We start from the raw sequence: 21,482 nt of genomic DNA, 5'->3' as shown, positions 1-21,482 counted from the left end.
AGAGACAAAGGTTGATTTTAAATGAAAGCAGCAGAGGGAGGAGTGGGTTTGGGATGCCCAGCCCTGTCTGTAACCCTGATTTAGCATTCACAAGGGGAAGGTTTTGTGGGGACTGCAGGGATCAGCAGCTCCCTGTGCTCCCCTGAGCTCAGCCTGCTCTCCCTGCCAGCCCCAGGACAGGAATGTCCCACAAAATGTGACAGTTGTGGCAGGGATGCTCACTGAGGGAGGGACAGCATTCCCTAACTCAGCACCAGGGATGTTCCACCAAATGTGACAATTGTGCCCAGGATGCTCACTGAGGGATGGGACACATCCCCTAACTCAGCTCCAGGGATGTCCCACAAAATGTGACAGTTGTGGCAGGGATGCTCAGTGAGGGAGGGACAGCATCCCCTAATTCAGCACCAGGGATGTCCCTCAAAATGTGACAATTGTGCCCAGGATGCTCACTGAGGGATGGGACACATCCCCTAACTCAGCACCAGGGATGTCCCTCAAAATGTGACAATTGTGCCCAGGATGCTCAGTGAGGGAGGAAGGGACAGCATCCCCTAACTCAGCACCAGGGATGTCCCACAAAATGTGACAATTGTGCCCAGGATGCTCACTGAGGGATGGGACAGCATCCCCTAACTCAGCACCAGGGATGTCCCTCAAAATGTGACAATTGTGCCAGGGATGCTCAGTGAGGGAGGGACAGCATCCCCTAACTCAGCACCAGGGATTTCCCTCAAAATGTGACAATTGTGCCAGGGATGCTCACTGAGGGAGGGATGGGACAGCCTCCCCTAACTCAGCACATCTCCCTGTTTCACTTCATCTCTGCAAACGTGTCCCTTCATTCAGAGGAGGCAAAGATGAATGCTCTGTGCTGGAGGAAATGTGGCAAAATCCAGAAAATGAAACCAAAATTCTCTGAGAGAAGGTGTGAAATGTGCACAGCAGCTCTGGGGGGTTTGGGGATGGGCTGCAAATCCCAGCAGCAATATTGATCTGCCCTGCTGGGTCAGCTGGAGGTCTGGGGCTGGAACAACCTGCTCAATGTTCCTCTGTACAGGGAAATGCATCAGGGCAAAGCAGGTGTGTTCTGAAAAAGACATCACCAAATTTCCCCCCAATTTAGGCTAGAGAAATGCAGGGATGGAATAAAACTCTATAATGAAATGTGGGTAAATTTAAAGAACTGCAAGACAAATGAAATGTCTGGAGAGGATACTCCCCAGAAACTGGTATGCATCACTTAATATGAAACTTTTAAAAATCATGAAAGAAACAGCACAACAAATCAAGGGAGAGCTGAAAATATCTTTCTGAAATAAAACATATCTTTCTTCTAAAACACTTAGCTAATTATTCTTCCTGGATGGACAGCACCATTCCAAAGTAAAAATGAGTTTATTTAACCTCAGCCAGGAACTCAGAGTGTGACACAATCTGTACACAGATGCAGACACTACTTTTTTCCATATATCTTCCCTTTAGCAGCAGAAACTCTGTCAAATTATGGGAAATTTTAAACCCAGTGTTTATAAACAATAGAAAAGAAAGATTGTTCACTTCCGTAACAGTGCACATGCTTACAGGATGAAATGAAAGAAACAGCGCAACAAATCAAGGGAGAGCTGAAAATATCTTTCTGAAATAAAAAATATATTTCTTCTAAAAGCTAATTATTTTTCCTGTTTTGTTTATGCACACATAGAATGTATTCAAACCAAGGAAACTAAAAAAGTGAGGTTTGCAATACCTTGGGAATCAGTAGTTAATTAGCACTGCTAAGGTAAAAATTCAAACTCCACACTCTGAGAGATAAAAGAACCACTGTAATATAATTAACTTGGTGGCAAACACTGCAAGGAAACAGAACTCACAACTCCAAATGACTCAGAGTTGCTATGGGAGACAGACAGAGGATGGAGAACTCACTGGGGCTCTCAGTGTTTCAATTCTTATCTCAAAACCACACCACGAGGCCACAGCCTGAGAGTGCCCACCCTGCCACCCCCACCCAAAGCCAGCACAGGGGAAAATGAAATTTAAAAACTGCTAGAATTGAATTGATGCTCCTGAAGGTAAATTAAGGAGTTCTCGGTGTAATCAGGGGGTGGGAGAAGTGCTGGCACAGAAACACTAAACAAAAAGTAAAACTGGTTGCTTGGAACTCCACTGGCTTTAACCTCAGGATTTTTAGGGAAAAATGTTTAGAATTGAGTCATCACAGCCACAGAAAGGTTTGGGAGGGACCTTAAAGCTCATCCCATCCCCTCTGCCATGGCAGGGACACCTTCCACTGTCCCAGGGTGCTCCAAGCCCTGTCCAACCCAATCAGTGTAAAAAGTGTCAAGTCAGAATGAAGAACTGACATTCTACAAATGAAGGTTCTGTTGTTTGTCCTTTGTATGAAATAATTACAAAAGCTAAATAATAAAAAAGGCTTTTTTTACAGCTATTTTCCATTGAAAACGGAGCACCTCAGAGTTGGTACCATAAAAAATACTTGAAAATCTTAATCCCCAATCTCCCTATGATAGTATTGGTACTATTTAAATATTCTAAGAGTTTTAAAAGTTTTCTTTACCTTCAGGGTAAGCCTCCCTCCAGAGGCGCCTTCCAGCCCAATGTGGTGTGTGATTCTCCTCCCCAAACCATCACATACTTGGAACACACACCCAGGTTCCCAAACTTTACTGAATTCCTAAGTTCTAACCTTAACTAAAAGCATTTCAGGCACACTGACCTGCTGTGGTTGCAGCAGCCAGTCTCCTCAACATGGAAATTATTCCTAGAGTTTTGTTTTCAGCTCCTCCATTACATGGCAAATGTCAAGGTTTGGGATATCTAAGGTACCTTTTAAAAATATGGCAATGAACTGAACAGTTGAGGAGTTTTTTGCTTGTTTCAAGCACATTTATAAATCCTCACCTTCCTCATGGATGTGTTTCCTGGATGGTCAATGGCAGAACTTGCATATCTAGGACAAACGGGAGAAAGATGTCAAATAACCACAGGGAAAAAACCCAAACTGATTACCTAGTGATTACAGACACTGTGAATCTCTAAATATAACCACAGCATCCTGCAGCACCAAGTTCTGTAAGACTTTGTACAGGATGCCACAGATACCAAGAACTGACACTTTAAAATGGAATATTACCATCTCTGATATATGTGATTTCTGTAAAGACTGGAGATAAGGCAGGGCAGCAGCACCAGAGGCCTTTCCTTGTCCTGTGCAAACAGAATTGGCCATGATGGAAATAGGACACTGAATCAGGGTCAGATTTGTAATTTTATCCATTTTCAGAACTTGGACTAATACACACATGTAGCATTTTGGATTTATCTGCCTGGTCACAGGAATGCATTTTTAACCACCTCATCTGGATCCATGATTTACATTTAGGTTACTAGAACTTCCATCTCTTATATAATATATTCCTGTTACAACAGGGAAATTCTCACTGCAGATTAATTATTGAGTATTTTGTAGTGAGGTTTGAAATCCCTGGCTCAGCTCTCTGCTCTGGGCTGTTGATGCTTCGAGCAACTCAGGTGCACCTGTAAATCTCTGCAGCACAGGTGCATCTGAACATGCAATACTGACAGCAAAATGTCAAGCCTGAAAGTCATTTTAAAAATGTTTATCTCTTCTTATCTCTCCAGCATTAACCACAACTACAAAAAGTAATTTCCAAAGCACACCGCCACGACCGTGATGAAAATAATCTTTAAGGATTATTTACAAAGACAAAATGTGTTATGAGAAAGAACTTGAGCAGTGTTTTCACATAAAAAATAAAGAAAAATTCAGCAACATGTTCATCCAAGCAGCGGCTGTGCCCCGTGTGGGTGATGCAGTTTTTCTGCCTCTCTCCCCTTGTGTGGTTCTGTTCACAGGGACACCTTCCCCTGTCCCAGGCTGCTCCAGCCCTGTCCAGCCTGGCCTTGGGCACTGCCAGGGATCAGGGGCAGCCACAGCTGCTCTGGGCACCTGTGCCAGGGCCTGCCCACCCTCAGAGGAAGAATTTCTGCATATCCAACCAAAATTTCCACTCCTTCACTCATGGAAGGTAATGATATTTCACCCAAATAAGTCAATCTATCTACACAGTTTGTCTCCTGGTTGCCAAAGTTTAACTCTAGGGAATAAATATCTGAAAATTGGGTTTTATTTTGGTTTAAGCTATTTAAATGACTTTAAATAATGTTATTAGGAAGGTGATATAATTCTGCCTCTTGAAATATTTTTCTACATATTGAAAAGACATAATATGGTCATGTTTTGGGCCTGAAATCTAAAATGTGTGGGAGAAGGATTCTTCTACAAAAGAACAGAAAAGCATGGCCTTTTGCTGTGAAAGTTTGCCAAAATTCTCACAAGTCATATGTCCCTGGAAAGTATTTCTTGGCAGGTGCCCTGTCCTGTCCACCAGGGATGTTCCATCTGGATTGAAACGTCCCTGCCAAGCTGGGCCTGTGCAACCTGCTGGGAAAAGCCAGGAGCCCTTTGCTATGGGAAAAACAAAATTGCTCAGGAGAAAAACAAACTCCTCTGCACCAAAATGGGGTGTGGAGGAGGAAATGAAATGGTGATGGAGACACGATGGTGGGGGTTCTCTCTCTGATGCACAAAGTCAGGCAGGAAGGAGCCCAGGGCTGGAAATGAGAGAAACAGGTGGGAGAGAAGAACAGGACAGGAGAACCTTTAAAGAGGATGGGAGGATGAATAAAACCAGTCAGATTTACAGAAAACAGCAGGTTTTGAACGCTCAGGTGTAAGAGGTGGAGGCAAAATGTGACATGAAGTTTTAATCCAAAAGAGAGCAAGAATAACTCACTCTCCCCCCAGGTAACCCTGCACAGGAGGGAGGCTGTGAAGTGGAACAAAATATTAATATTAAAATATTAATATGTTTAATCTCCTATAAAGGCAAACCTCCACTCTTAGCTGAGGTGATGAAGTGCTGAACTGGAGAGGCAGGACTGGCTGTTGTCAGACGAGGTGAAATTTCACCTGTATTTAACTTTAATCTCTGCTAACAGTGCTGCCCCATTGGGTTAATAATGCCATTTTAACCATGCACAGCACACCAGGGAAACAGCAGCCAATGGGCACCACCACAGCTGCCTTTCAACTGCGTTGGGATGTTTAAAACACACATAAAGAGGTGAAAATGCTGTCTGCCCTGAAAATCAAGTGTGAGGTGGTCAGCAGCTGACAGTGTCACACCTCAGACTTTTAGCTGAATTCTGGGATGTTCATAGCACTGAAGGAATCATCAGCAGCTCTAAATCCCTTACATTGGTCAAAGAACTCTAAATCTAATTAATTATTCCGCTTCTTAAATGGGTTTAGGCCATATACAGGATGAAAAAAACATAAAAAGAATAATTATCATAGATTACAACTAAACTTAATTAGAATATATGATGATACAAAGAAGCTGTTGCTTCAAACATTCCTTTAACTGTGACTTTTGCATGCAACATGAATATGAAGATACTTCATCAGATACACAGCAAAGAAATGGAAGACAAAATCACTGTTTTCTTCAGTAGAATAAATTGATTCAAGTTAGACCTAAAGGCCAAACTGAAGACCCCATTCTTAATATCTGTGTACTCCAAACCACAAATACAAGCCGTGATTTTGTACAGGCTGAATTAGAGGTAGATGTTCATTGAAACATTCTGCCTGTTGGTTATGAAAATTGTGTTAGACACACATTACATTTTTCATCCTCAGAGTGAGTCTGAAATACTGAATTTCAAAAGTAAAAAAGTAGATTGGGCAACATAGCAGTAGAATTTTTCCCCTCTACAAATATTTCATAAACTGTTATCTGAAGAATTTTTTAAATCTTTGCAATTTTTATTTATCAAACATTCATCAAATGTAAATGATATCAGCACTGATATCTCTAAACCCTGAAAAATCTATTCCTCAAATACTGCAACGAAATCTCTAAAAGTAAAGAAAGAAGTTTAATTCACAAATATAACTGAGTATATATATTTAAATATATAATAACAGAAGTAATTACCTTTCAGTATCTCCGCTGACTGGATCCCCTGGTCTCTGTAGAAGAAAAATGAAGAGCATTAAGCACAAAGACCAGACTTCCTTGGTGCTCTGAGCGCAGTGAAAAAATGACAGAGGTAAACCACAGTCATTCTGCAACTCTAAAGCAAAGGAAATGGAACATTTATTTCAATTTCCAGCTAAGAGTTATTTTAAAACGAAGATCATGCTTAAAACAACTTGCATTTGCACTCACAAACGAACTTCAGATGCTCTCTGAGTGTGACCAAAGCTCTTTAAAATAAGAGAGTTAAAATTTGTTTGAATGTTTGCATCAGTGTTAATATTTGAAGGGGAGTTTGAATGCAAAGAGCAAATATTGCAATGTAAAATACAGAATTTCAGAAGGACAAACTTTCTTTGACATCACTCTTACACAGCTTTAAATAACTTGATTTACCACACTGGTTATTCCTATGACGTTTGGAAATGAACCTTTGTGGAGTAAGCAGCAGCTGATTTGGGGTTAAAAATAAAATTTTCAGACGGTTTAAGTAACTTTAAAACAAGTTTTATGATGGAGGATTTTTGCCTCAGCTAAATATGGAAATTCACAAAAAATGAAATTCACAAAAAACAAGATTACAAAAAACACTCAAACAGCTGTAAATCACCTTATTTATAAACACAGAAATCTACAAATCTTAATGATTACAAAAAACCACCCTCCAAACAGGCTGTAAAATTCACCTGTATTTGTTTATAAACACAGAAATCTACAAAATCTTTAACTTTCTGTATACGCAAATAGGCAAGTGATCGTTTTAGCAAACGCAGGGTTTGTGGTTTGGTGCCACTGCTTGGTGCCTGCAGCAGATGTTTGCTCACAGATAATGCTGAGCCTCAGATGAGCTCAGAGCACAGGAAGTTGCTGGGTGCATTTTTGCAGCAGGGTTTCTAAGGCAGCTTCAGAAAACACATTCACATTTTGCCACCTCCTCCTCCTCCAAGGAGCCCCCTTGGCCCTGGGAGCCCAGCACAGAACCAGTTATCAGCTTTTAGTGCTTCAGCTGGAATATTCCAGCAAATGGGAGCTGCAAAGATCATCCCACTCAAATAAGGGGCCTCATCTGATGAACAATAATGAAAATTGCCCTTACACTAAAAGCAGGAGTTCTCTGACACTCCTTGTGGAAACCAGGCAAAGGCAGGAGCTCCCCACTGAGTGACTGAGTACAAAACCCCTAACAGCCAGAAATGCCTCAATTCTCCTCTGAGCACGCTGAAATGTAGCCTGGAGAACTCACAGATATTGAAAATACCCTGTAGAAATACTCACATTTTCTCAAAGCAGACTGGAAGTGTTAACAGCACACAGATAAAGCAAAATAGCTCTTTCAGAGAGGTTGTTTTGGTGCTGAAAATGCCCTGCTAAACACAAATGAAGCAGTCTGAGCATCCCTGGAAATACTGGGGACAGCCCAGGAAAATATTGTGTGGCCAAGCGAGCAGAAGAACTTTGACAGCAGCACTCCCCGTGCTGCTGTTACAAAAATAGAATTTATTCTACCAGAAGGCTCAAAGCTTTCCTCCTCTTATCCCTCTGACTTCCAAGGTTTCTAATTTTAGCAGCTAAAAGTGGGACTACTAATTCAGTCAGTGCTTCCCATTCTATTCCTTAATTTCCTTTTCCGAAAATGCTCCCAAAGTAAAAGCAAAGTGTTTCCAAACCAGGGTTTATTCCCTGCCCCAAATGGGTCCCATCCCACGCTCTGTTCCCTGGCACAGCTGGAATAACCCTCCCTCACCTGCTCTGGCTGCTCTTCCCAGCCCCTGAATTACAAATTCTCACTGCTATAAGAACTCAGATATTTATTTCCTCCCAAGAAAATGCACAAAATCCACTTCTGCCCCACGTGATCACCTTGGATTGTGGCTCCAGATTCCTTTTGATCAGATGGATTTCATGAGTGGGATGTGAACTTGCATATATTGGGCTGAAAAAAGACTTACTAGGGAGAAATTTGCTTCTGATAATAAAACACATTTTTCTAGAGGTCAGTCTTTCAACAGCACAAATTTTTCTGCATTACCAAGCATTAATTTCCAAAGATATTGAATAATGTAATCTCATTAACTGAAGCATAGTCTGTAGCAGGGAAATTTAAAAAGACTCTATAACAGTGTGAAAAAGAAAAATATGATTTAACCATTGAACAACTCATAGATTATTGTAACTGATTATTAGTTGCTGTAATTTAGAAAAGAGCAAAGAAGAATATCTATATAAATACAGAGGGAGAGAAAATTGTTGATATTAGCACTTGAAACATAAAAAACATAATTACACCTTTTAAAGTCTATCAATAATTAATTTATTAGAAGAAAAATCTCAGCTCCTGACCAACTCATCACTAACATAGAGATTATTACCAGTAATTAACTGTGGACATTTGGGATTACTACAGACCTTTGTCACGTATTTGTCATCTTTCATTTGATTGATTTTCTGCCCAAAGAAGCTCTCCTGGGAGAACAATCCTGTTGGCAGCTTGAAATGCCAACCTTTATAAAGGATTTCGGGTACTATACATGGAAACACCCACACCCTGGCATTTCTATAAATGTCTCCCTATAGCTAAAATTAATTTCCTTGTGTAATTGTAATTACATGCAGATTCAATGCTGACAATGACAATGTGGAAGGCTCCTACCTGCATTTTCAGCGACCTCATATATAAATTTTTTTGAGCAGTTACTTCTTACCACTTTGTGACATTTGAAAAAAAAAATTTGCTTTTTCCTAGTTCCCAAAGTAAAACTTTACTTCATCTTACTACAAGGCCACTTTGATGAGCAGCAGACATGTGGGAGGCTCAGGAGACACCAGTCTTGCCATGCTGTCAGAGACTATAAAGCACAAACTCTGTGAAATTCAGGTCACTGGCACCTATCTGCCTTCTTCAGTCAGCTCCACGTTCCTGGAGCTCCAGGGATCCCCAGGATCTGCTGCTGCCTTGCAGGAGTGGAGATGAAAGGACACCAAAGCCTCTGTGGGGCCACAGGCACATCTGAGGCTCCTCTCCCAGAGGAAATCCTGCACAAAGTCCCATTTACCTGAAACTTCTATAAATAACTTATTAAAAAAAATACAAAAATTTCATTTGGATCAGAATTTCTTCTCCTAAGTAAAGAAATCAGACAAACCACTGAGAACAGAACCCTGAGCTGCAGAGATGCTGTGAAAATATTCAATACCCATTATTTACTTGTTTCCTGAGCAAGAGACAAGAATAGTTGGTTATGAGATAATGAGATTAGAATAGTTTCATGTGTGTTACTAATCTCAGTGGCCAATTCAAGATATTTATTCCATCTACATATATATCATTTATTCAGATGCAAAGATTCCAAAGCTGCTTTATCGTTCTGTTCTTCCACTCCTCTATAGTCAGATACTGAATTATTATTAATAAAAGTAAAAAATAAAAAAAATTATTTCTTCTTCTGCTTCTTTAACTCATATATTTATTATCCTGAAGATTTCTCTATATCATGTTTGTTCAAAAACAATCAAACTGTGGCCTTGTTACAAGGGGCTTTACTTATCTCTCTACCTGAGAGAGCTGATGCTTTCACCCACTGAATCTGCTTTCAAAATTATCATGCTGAGCTAAAAATAAAAATGGCCTTTGAGGTTTTCATTCCACTCCCCCTTGTTGAGGGGAGAGATAACAGAGACAGGAAATCACCCACTGTAATCGACATTCATGTACCCAAATTTGTGCTGAGGAGAAACAGGAGGGCAGGTGAGAAATGGGCTGGGGGCAGAGGGAGGGGATCCTCTGGAGTTTGTGATGGTGGGAGATGAACACACTGCCAGCACACAGGGGAGCAGGGCAGCTCAGGGAAAACAGGCAATTCCTCCTCCCTCCTCTTCCTCACCTGCCCCATTCCCTGCCCAGGGCTGACCTTCGTGTCCTCCAAAACCAAAATCCTTCCTTTCTGCCATGAAACGTTCCTGGTTCAAACCCAAAATCCTGCCTTTGTGCCATGAAATATTCCTGTCCTCCAAAGCCAAAATCCTGCCTTTCTGCCATGAAATATTCCTCTTGTCCAAACCCAAAATCCGGCTTTGTGCCATGAAATGTTCCTGTTCTTCAAACCCCAAATCCTTCTTTCTGCCCTGAAATACGCCCGTCCTGCAAACCCAAATTCCTATCTGTGCCATGAAATATTCCTGTTGTCCAAACCCAAAATCCTGCCTTTCTGCCCTGAAATATTCCCGTCCTCCAAACCAAAATCCTGCCTTTCTGCTCCTGTCCTCCAAAACTAAATCCTGGTTCTCCTGCTGGGGAAGGAAGTGGGAAAGGACAGGGAGAAAGGCTGAGCAACTGAGTAGAGAGAAAACTCAGAGGAGTCCCCACAATATTTCAACTGAATTCCTGCACATTGATTCTTTCAGCAGCAGGAGATGAAATTTGTGTGGTAAGGGAGAGATTTTTATTTGGTGCATCTTCTGGAGGATAAATATTGTAATTATCATACCAATAATATCAGTTGTAACTAATATTTACTAACAAACAGCTGTTAAATTTGGCTTTAGAATACATATATATATATATATATATATAGTTTGACTATATCTAAACTGGGTTTTTTGGTAGCCTGGCAAAACAATAAAAATAAGGCATAAATTAATTTGCTAAAACAATACAATAATACAATGCAGTACAACTGAGTTGTGTTGTGGTTCTCTGGAGTCAGAGGACTCCAGAATGTTTTACAAATGGCAATTTACCCATGAAGTCACAGCAGGTTAATGAATGCTTCATTTGCTGACTTGCATTGGTGGTGGTTTGTTTGAAGATGCAGAATATCATCATTTAAATATGCTCTAATAGAGCAGAATTACTTCTGAAAACACTGCATATGTTTGGATAAAGGCAGCCTCGTATTTGCTTTGTGCAAAGTGTCCTGACATAACTGCAAATAAAGGAATTCCGGACCAGCCAGGCAGCCTGAGCCTTTGGAGGCTGCAGGAACAGCAGCCTGTCCTGGGGCTGAGTTTGCAGACACATCCATCCCAACCTGGCTGTTCCAAAAACCCCAGCCCTCTCCTGAGCTCTGCAAGGGGCTGAAATCAAGGACAGCCTCAGTTCTGGGTTAATACTGGTTTAGTCTTTTTTTTCTCCTAGATCAAAGTCAGTTACAAAGTTCTTGATTACTGAATGAATGTGGAAACCTAAAGACTGATTATATTATTGTTAAAAAGAACCTTTCTTAACATTTTATTTCCCCTCATAATGTAAAACACCTTTTTAAAATGCCTTTTCTCCCCTTTGAGTTGTTTACAGATTAATGAATAGTGTAGTTTAGAGAGTCAGGTCTGAACAGAACTCTAAATAAAGACATTATTGGACATTGCTACTCAAGGATACTCTTCAAGGATGAGGGAGACACTTGTCAGCTCAAGCCTTCATGTGCACAGTCCCAATGAAAAATAATATTATTTTCCAATCAGTACAACTGGGCAGACTCATTTTGAAGCTACAGAACACAGAAATTACTTATACTGGCTTCTCTGAGCAGAACCCACACAACCATCCTCACAGTGATTTCCCAACATAACTGCAAGGTAGGAAAAGGTTTTCCCATATTAGAGATACTTAAATAAAAAGCAAAGATAGAATTTATTCAGCAATTTGGGAAAGGAAATAAAACTCTGAAGAAAGTAATGCTCAGTTTTGTTTCTTTCTGCAAGAGCAGGAAGGAATAAATAAAACATGAGCACATTTCCTGCAAAATTGGCAATAAAAGGCCCCTCCCTCAGTCACTGGAGCTGAATATGTGTGATTCTCCCAGACTATCTTAATTATTCCACTTATCAGAGCAGCCCTCAGACTGCCTGTCAGCCCAAAAAAGCATCTGGAACATCTGGCACATCCCAGCGTGCACCCATTACACAACACCCAGCCCTACATTGCTTTTGCCCAGGTTTTAATTCCCAGCATGTACCACTAAACCTTATATCGTTTGTCAAACTGCCTGTGCAGCCCCGGGAACACTGAAAGAGCATTTCCATCACCCTGTGCCACAGGGATGAGTTACCAACGTCCTGGCATCAGCAAGAAGGGAACAAAAAGCGAGTTAAGCAAGTGCTGGGTGACAATGACCAACCCCAAAACACCATCATGTTTCAAATGGTCTTTCAAACAAAAGGTGACTCCTGGTCTGGCACTCTCAGTGAATACCATTATTTCTGTTTGACTGTGAAGGGAACATTGAAATGAAAGAATTGATCTTAAAACTCATTAAAAATTAAGTCTTTTCAACACACTGAATTCTAATTCACGCACGCAAAAAAATTAGAAATTCCAATCTATTCTCCAGTTTTTTAATATATGATACTACAAAGGAAAATATCCAATTACTCTGTAGATAATAGGCCCAGAACATTTATCACCAAGTAAAACCAGATGAGAGATCATTATCCAATTGGAGAATTTAATGTGGTAACCAGCAAATTGAATTTCAGAGCTTCAGAAAGTTCTGCAATAAAACCACAGAGTTGAACACTGTGTGGATTTCCAGACTGGATCTGGAAGGAGAACTTCAATATTCTCCTTTTAGATGGAAGCTGGTTGCCACAGAGCAAAATGGAACTGGGCAGCAGCATAGGCACTGTTTTCTATAACTTTTTGTGAAATCTTGAAGATTTTCCAAGATTTTTTGTGGTTTGTTTTATGGTCAGAAACGCAAAATGAAAATTTCCCAGGTATATCTGGTCAACTGAGCTGGAGTCCTGTGTGATAAGTTAATTTTCTGCAGAATGAGCTCTGGTAAAATAAAATAAAAGCATATTCAGATTTTAACTCTATCCTTGTAAGCCATATTTAGGTTCAACCTGGTAAATGATGTCACTTCAGAAGTGAAGTATTAGTAAACATAGAAAGTCATGTTCCAAGAGATACTCTATTAATTATTAATTATTTATAACAGCCTTGCTAATTGTAATTGACTCTTGCTTAGGTTCTGTGACATTGCATATCAATTAAATTAGAGTTATAAATATATCCTGGAAGGGGGCAGTGTTTCTTGACAGGAATATTTTGCTGCAACATGGCTTCATGCATCATTTTATATCCTGGGCACGCTGCCAATATTGCATTACCTAAATATCCATTTTATATAGGAACTCTGCATCCTCCCAGCAACTTATGAAATCAGGCTAATTGTTTAATTTTAGGTTCCAAATCAACATTCCTTCCAAAGCATTAATCTAGTGGTGAATCTCTGCAATTACCAATTTTGCACAACTTCTTACGTCTGGTAATTTAAACTACTGTTAAGTAAGTGCCTTTTTGGGGTTTTTTTGTTACATATTTATGTAAGCGCTCAGAAAATGAAGCAATGGCTAAGTGATGCTCAATTCCTCCTTCCATCAAGCCACCTTTGTTTGATTACAAAACATTATCACCTTCCCTTCACTAAAGATGATGAAAATCCTATTTATGCTCTCCATTTCCCAAAGCATTTATCTGGCCTGGAATTTTGATCTATATCCAGAAGTTGTACTGGGCATGTGTTAAGAGGAGAGGATTTCATGGAAATGGGATTCCACCAGTTCTGCACTTCTGCCTTCCATTGAAAAACACAGAGCAAAGGTAAGAAGAAAAGCTAAACCAGCTTTGTCAACTTTTTAAATAAAAATGTGGCAAAAGCTGTTTTAAGGTGATTTGGTGTCATTATCCAAAAAAGTTTGTATATCAAAATGCTTATGGAAATCCTGGTAACACCTTTAGATATTAAGGAAATGAGCTGACCTACTTAAAACTTATAAATTTATATCTAAGAACACAACAACTCTGTTACTTTTCCTTTTTGCTATCAAGCTGCCATGGAATGTTCTTTGATATTTCACATTTTTGCTCTGGGTAGCTCTCTTTCAAGATAAATATGCCCCTTTTTTTTTTGCTTGGCTTTTCAGAATTCTTTCAGTATTCGAAGTGGAAAGACATTAATGTGAATGATTCTGTGCTGGCAAGAACCCACAAAATCTGTGTCAGCAGCTCTGTGTGTTTGTCGACTCAGTTCCTCTTGTATATTTATAAGGCAGTTGACAAAGTGCCTCAGATATTCTGATTCCTGTGATTATCTCCTGAAGGACTGCAAAGGTCTCTTTTAATGCTGCTCCAGAAATTTATGGTGATAAAAGAATTAATCCTGCTCTGTCAGTGCATGAAGAATCATTTTACCTGTGCCCTCCCCTGTAATCACTGCACATTTAACTGAGTTTGTGAACACTCACTCACTTCTAGGGTGGAACAGCCACTCCACGTTGGCTCTTCCTGTTTTCCAGTTTCCTGCTTTTCCTTCAGACCCTTTAGAGTTGACATTCTATGTCATTCAGGTATTTTTCAATATTTACTTTATTATTATCCAATATCACGCTGCTAATCTGTCACATCAATTAATTGCATTATGGTGTGGAAATCATGCAAGAAAATATAACTTCAGTCCTGAAATCAAGGGTGGAATTTGCATCTTAGCACAAACAACCTATTTTCCCTCTCTTCAGAACTCAGGTGAGCCAACAGATCATCTGTAGAATTCCAAAAACTGACTGAAACCAGCTGATTCATCTACCAAGTTATGAAATATTGCTGGGGTTTGTTGCAGGGCTGTATAATAATTTTCTCATTCATCCTGATAAATTGCCTGCTGATTTTCTCTCCAGGTTTGAAATCCTTTGCTTTGACTTTATGATGCTGATAATCTCTGTCAGAGAGATTGAAATCCACAATTTAAGTAAATAAATTTAAATAAACAGTAACTCCATTAAACTCATCTGTTTTTACAAGACACAGTAATCAAAGTGAAAATACAAAAGCTTATAAATTAACGTATAATAAATCATTATCAGAGGCTGAGTGGAGGATCCTTATGAACCTTCAGAGATAATGCAGTCTAATTAAACTAAACTCAGTGAGATGAGTAATTAAGAGCACGATTTTATTAAAGCATCTGACAGCAAATGATTCTTGCCTTGTGTTTTGCTGTTCTGTCCTGACTTTGATGAGAAAGCTGTCGTGATACTGACATTGAAAAAGTGACTCTTAGGAGAAATTCATCATGACACCAACACTGAGCAGCCTTTGTCAGACTGAAATACAGCTTGAAAACATGGAGTAGAGGACTGAGCCTTTATGCCTGGATCAGTCCTACAGGAGAACACCTGAATGCCTGCATCAGTCCTAAAGGAGAGCATTGGAATACCTGGGTCACTTCTAAGGGGAGAACATCTGAATGTCCGGTTCTATCCTACAGGAGATCCTCTGAATTTCTGCATCCATCCTACAGGAGAACCTGTGAATTCCTGGATCAATTCCACAGGAGAACACTTGAGTACCTGGATCAATCCTACAGGAGAACATTTGAATGCCTGGTTCAATCCTAACAGGACATTTGAATGCCTGGATCAGTCCTACCAGGGAACACTTGAATGCCTGGTTCAATCCTACAGGAGAACACCTGAATTTCTGGACCCATCCTAAGAGGAGAACACCTGAATTTCTGGATCCATCCTACAGGAGAATCTCTGAATGCCTGGATCCATCCTAAGAGGAGAACACCTGTATGCCTGCATCCATCCCACAGGAGAACACCTGAATTTCTGGATCCCTCCTAGAGCAGAACACCTGAATTCTGGATCCATCCTATAGCAGAACACCTGAATTTCTAGATCCGTCCCACAGGAGAACACCTGAATTTCTGGATCCATCCCACAGGAGAACACCTGTATGCCTGCATCCATCCCACAGGAGAACACCCAAATTTCTGGATCCATCCTAAGAGGAGAACACCTGAATGCCTGGATCCATTGTAAGGGGACAACACCTGAATTTCTGGATCAGTCCCACAGCAGAACCCTCGCAGCTCTCCCAGGCTCAGCAGGGAGGTGCAGGCTGGGCACTCACGTGGTAGAGGGGCACGGTGTTGTTCTCTGCCAGCGAGAAGCCGAGCACGTCCTGCTGCCCCGGCTCCATCCTGATGCTCATGGTGGAGGCCAGCACCGAGGGGCTGATGGGGAAGCCGGGGGTCCCTGGCCCCTTGCCCTTCCTCCTGGACCTCCTGGCCGTGTCCCTCTTGCTGTCCTTCTGCGCCAGGGGCTCCTCCTGGATCACCAGGATCTTGTCATCGCTCAGGTAGCGCAGCAGCGAGTTCTCAGAGTCAGTGGTTGGAGGGGGAGGAAGGGAAAAACAAATATTAGGAAGAGGAAACAAGCAGAGAACCGTTGCATTTGCTGGGAATGCCCCAACAAAGGCAGGAATGGTGCATCTGACTCCATGTTCTCAGAAGGCTAAGTTATTATTTTATAATTATTATTATATGATAATAATATAAAAATTAAAATAAAAATGCAGGAATGATGCATCTGACTCCATGTTCTCAGAAGGCTAATTTATTACTTTACAATTATTATAATAATAATATAATAATAATAATATTAATTATTATTATATCAACTACAATATAATCTATATATATTACAAATATATCAATAACAATATCATCTATAATAATATAATATAAAATAATATAATAACATAATATTATAAGAATTATTATATTAACTATATTATATAATAATATATTAATTTTATTCTTTTATAGTAATATTATATTAATAATCTCAATCTTATTAATATTAATAGCATTGTATAGTTATTATATACTTATTATTATTTATAATTATGACTATATTGTATTAAAGAATACTATACAATACTAAAGAATACAGAAAAGATACTCAGTGCTAAAAAGATAATAATGAAAACTCCTGACTCTTTCCAGAGTCCTAACACAGCTTGGGCTCTGATTGGCCAATGAGTCAAAATAATTCACAGCACAATCCAATGAAACAATCACTTGTGTGTAAACAATCTCCAAACACATTCCACATGAGCACATTGCAGGAGAAGCAAATGAGATAAGAATTGTTTTCCTTTTTCTCTGAGGCCTCTCAGCTTCCCAGGAGAAAAATCCTGGGTGAAGGGATTTTCCCAGAGAATGTGAATGGCACAGAGAACCATTTTTGGCTGGGCAGAGACATCCCTGGCTCCTGTTAAACTGGGAAAATCCTGGGAGTGTCCAGGGAATTGTGAGGGCTCTCCCTGCGCTCCATCCCACATTTCACCATGGCTGGTGAAAGGGAGCAGACACAGAAAATATTTCTGGCTTGTATCATGCAGGGAGCATCTCTGGGACCATTCCAGACTCCAGGATTGTAATTTCAAGGAATCTGACAAGCTGGAATAACGGTTTTGAGGAGATGTGCAGCAAACTTGGGCACAGTTTCAAAATGGGAGCTGGCCAGGCAACAAGTCTGTTACTGTCTGCAGCAGTGAAATATGAGCTAAACACACATCAACAGATTTGGAATAAATCAGAAAAGGTTTGTGCCTTAAATGAAATTTATTTTCTTTTGGAAAGGAAGTTTACTGAAAAAAAAAGTAGTTTAAAATCCTGTATTGATATTCAAGAATATCATTCATTTTTTGTCACATTTTTAGGAGTCAAGTTGAACTCCTCTCAGCTTCCAGACCATGCCTAAAAGATTCTAAAAAATAGTATTCAAGGATCTTCAAGAGTCAGTGTCACAATAAATATGGTTGTATATTTGAAGAATATTCTTTTGAATTGTATGTTTTCTTTTTGCCAGAGGAAATAAAGGAAAAAAAAAACCTGTGCCATCACTTTTCTTTCTTGCAAAGTTCATAATTCCCACTGGGATCAATGAAGTTTTTGTTTTTAGAACTGCTGGTCTGAACACTGACAGTACAGTTGCTGATTCCTGTTCCAAATTTTAATTCATACTGATCAAAATGTTCTCAGAGGATGCTACTTTACATCTGTAACATCACTTACTGTTTTCTAGAGCTGTGCAGATTTGGAACTGATTGCTTTTAACACATATCTGAGCCTTCAAAGTACTTTTCCCCTTGATGTTTATGTTTCTTTATACTAGAATTAAATTCCTCCTACTAATACAAATTTTTAATTTTCAGAAATAGAAACAGAAGAGCACAGACACTAAACAGGCTGGTTTAGATCTTCTGTGACACTAAAAAAAATTAAAAAAAAAAAGAAAATAGAAGATTTTTTTTCCCCTGTGATGCTCCTTAAGCAACAAAGGAAAAACATCTTGGAGAAGAGGAGAGAAAAGAAAATACTCACCTCTGCTTCCCCTCTTGTACATGTTCTGTTCTTTGGGCTCCCCAATCCAGCTGTACTCAGTGGGCATCGAGACTGGCCTCAAATCTCCTGCAAACAAGGAAAGGAAAACCAATGGAATTTTGGAAGGTGAGGAATGGCAGGCTGTGGGGTCAGTAGTGTAAATTAAATAAATTCCAGGTGTGACACAACCCCTCAGAGCTGTGGCCTTCAGGATCAGTGGGACATCCCAGAGCCTCCTCTTCATCACCCCCACCTCAAGGGAGGCACCACCAGCTCTGGTGAAATTCCTTGTAAATGTAAAGCAGATTACAAATTTATTCGAAAACTCTGCTCTGTATGAACTTCCTCGCTCATTAAACAGGTGTTGGGAATAAAGAGAGAAAAAGATTTTAAGTGGAAAAAGCTGTAGGAAAAGCAGAGAGAGAATTAATACAGTTGCAACAGCACAGATCTGTCAGGGAAACAGAAACCCCCCTGATCTGGGAATAAATTCAAGTGAAGATCAACATAACCAAACTGAGCAGTTTTTCTGTAAAGAAAGGAAGGATCTGAAGCTCTGAAATGATTTATACACAAATACAGATACCACAGCACAACAGACATCAGAAATAGAAATTCAGGACAGGAATCACACAAGGCAAATGAACAAGTGATTTTGTAAACTGCTTATTTCACTTCCAACTCCTTTCCCAATGAAAAGTAACCTATAAATTGCTTTGACATTGCAGCTTGGATATTTTTCTGAGAAGCAAAAAATTGTTGTGTACAAGGATACCAGAATAAAATGAAAGAAAAAAATATATTTATGATGTTTTTGCCTCTAACACATAAATGGAAGAGGTTTGAAATGCATTGCCACAAGAGCTGTTTAGACCAGAGCATTTTAGAGTCAGGAAAATTACAGAGAATAATGTTAAGTAGAGCAAAAAATGCATTGCAACGTTGCTAAAAACAAGCTTAATTTTCATAAATACATTGGAAAAATGGATTTATTATTTATCTTCTTGTATTTTGCATGTACTGTCAATACCCATCACCTGCCTGAGTATCCATCCACCTGCACAGGAGACTGATTTCTAATAATGGCTGGAACCCTGCTAGGTCCAAGGCTGGAATTTTGGAGCAGTAGTTTGTGTCAGCCCAGGCAATAATGAAAGTGGCTGCTTGGCCATGAAAGGCTTCAGAAGTTTTATTTTCATTTCTTTGCTCATGGCTCTGTGGTTCCAGCTTCAGTTTGCTGGAGCTGCCATAAATCCTGTCTTTTTACTGAAAGACACATTGTCACTGTGGTGATGGATGTCACTTCTCCGTCAGACAGTACAAAACCTTCCACTACAGTAGAACTTCATTTGCATGTCTGGTAATCAACAGATTAATTAAATCTGTATTTAAAAAAAAATCTGGTGTAGCAGTCATATTTGAGAGAAAGGCATATTTCAGAGACTTTAAAACCAAATTCCTTCTGGATTTCAATCAGAATTGTCCATCATAGACAAAAAAAATCTTGTGTACTCTTGGGTTCAGGCAGGGAACCCAGTATTTTAAGTCACCATGCAGGAAGAATTTATGAAAGCAAGGCAAATACACCCATCTGGCTCCAATTTTAATCACAGTTAAGATTTCTCCTTATCTTTCATTCTAATTCTGTTTTAAAATGATGTCACTTCCCAAGGAGATAAAGAGTGAACATTACTGGTCCCAGGATGGAATCCTGTTCCTCAGCATCACAGCTCTTCCAAGCATCAAGCAGATGACTGAAGCAGTTACTAAAAATACCCTGCCTATAACCAAGATTTATTAAGATTTTCTCCCCTAAAAAGGTTCTGTGTGCACACACACACCATCAAGTCCATTTTACTTGCCACTTTTACCAGAAATCCAGCTGCAATCAGCAAATTACAGCAGCAGGAGGGAAGTTCTGCGTAACTGCTAAACACAAGATAAATACTGGGAGCAGGAGGCAGAGAAGCTGCATTTCAGAACATCCCTGGTAGCAAACCCCACACCAGACTGAGCAGCAGAATCAGGGACTGCAGGGCTTTAGGAATTTTCTTTTTCCCCCACTGTGCTCCCTTTCAGCCGCTGTTGGATCTTCCACCAGAACCTCTCCGGGGACTCTCTCTCTCCCCTGAACTGCAGCAGGATTTTAGTGCCTCTGTTCTTCACTGGCACATTTTCCTGAGCTTCTCAGAGGCTTCCCCTTCCCTAAATTTCAAAGACAAAAACTTAGGGAGTTGTTGGGGCTTTTTAAAAATGAGAGAAATAAAAGATCTCAGAGTAGGGGAATAAAGGACTTACGGATGGCTCACCATATATAAATAAATATCCATATAGATCTCAAAAGATAGCAGCTACCCACAGAGAACACCATGGTCTTTGCTTTCTCTGAGGTACAGAAATAATGCCATTTTCCAAATCAGACATAATTCCTGTTTTCAAAAGAAATCTCCTATCTGAAATTTGTAAGCTTTACAAGACTGTCCTAGTGCCTTGAAAATAAAGCAACTGAAAATGCACAGCCCATACACTGCTGTGTTTCAGCAGTATTTTCCTCAAATTCATTAAATACCAAGCAGTTCAGTTTAAACAGAGAAGCAAAAAAATGTATCTGTTAATTTTCAACAACACTTTTTATATAGATCCATAAATATAGATCCATACACTTGTACACAAGCACACGTGATTGTACACCTGTCCACTCAACAGGGCTTTGTGTACACACTGGATTTCTATGGAAAACCAGAGTTAATCATTGTTTATTAGCATTTTATATATTTAGACATCCTCATGCTAAGATTTTGAAATACAGTTCTAGCTGTAATGAGTGCATTGTAGGCTACTCCTCATGCATTTAATGCAGTGCTGAATTTTGGAGGGCCTTCCATCTTACAGACACTTTCACACCACAAGGCATTTCCTTCACTGAAGTTTAACAGCCCAGAATATTGCAAGTGGAATAATCTCCAGGAGTTTGGATGGGGAAATTGAGTAAATAAAGATGCTGGCTATTCAAATAATATGAATTTAATTACCATTCAACGTTCCAGAATGAACTGCAAAATAACTGTATAAATAACTTCTGACCAGGAATGTTAGTGTGTGATATTTCTAATTATTCCTTCATGTGAAATTCTGTTTGTTGTTCAGAGCCAGCAGGTGTGATAAGAATGGCAGATTTTGGGGGTGTTGCAGAGTTCAGAGCAGAGTCTGCAAAGCA

At 39.8% G+C, this 21,482-nt stretch overlaps 1 protein-coding gene across 3 annotated transcripts in view; it reads right to left on the bottom strand.

Annotated features, from left to right (window-relative positions):
• The window catches only part of LOC135447654 (connector enhancer of kinase suppressor of ras 2-like), a 169,763-nt gene that overhangs the window by 30,512 nt on the left and 117,769 nt on the right, over window positions 1–21,482 (bottom strand). For all 3 annotated transcript variants that reach the window (XM_064712703.1, XM_064712701.1, XM_064712704.1), the window contains 4 exons: window positions 18,267–18,352; window positions 16,006–16,260; window positions 6,048–6,082; window positions 2,926–2,974 (listed from right to left, as the gene is read on the bottom strand). In XM_064712703.1, coding sequence (XP_064568773.1) covers window positions 2,926–2,974; window positions 6,048–6,082; window positions 16,006–16,260; window positions 18,267–18,352 — 425 coding nt within the window. The remainder of the gene's footprint in view (window positions 1–2,925; window positions 2,975–6,047; window positions 6,083–16,005; window positions 16,261–18,266; window positions 18,353–21,482) is intronic.

The sequence above is a fragment of the Zonotrichia leucophrys genome, chromosome 4A (assembly GCF_028769735.1).
Source record: "Zonotrichia leucophrys gambelii isolate GWCS_2022_RI chromosome 4A, RI_Zleu_2.0, whole genome shotgun sequence".
Lineage (NCBI taxonomy): Eukaryota > Metazoa > Chordata > Aves > Passeriformes > Passerellidae > Zonotrichia > Zonotrichia leucophrys.
This window is presented reverse-complemented; position numbering and strand designations above follow the sequence as displayed.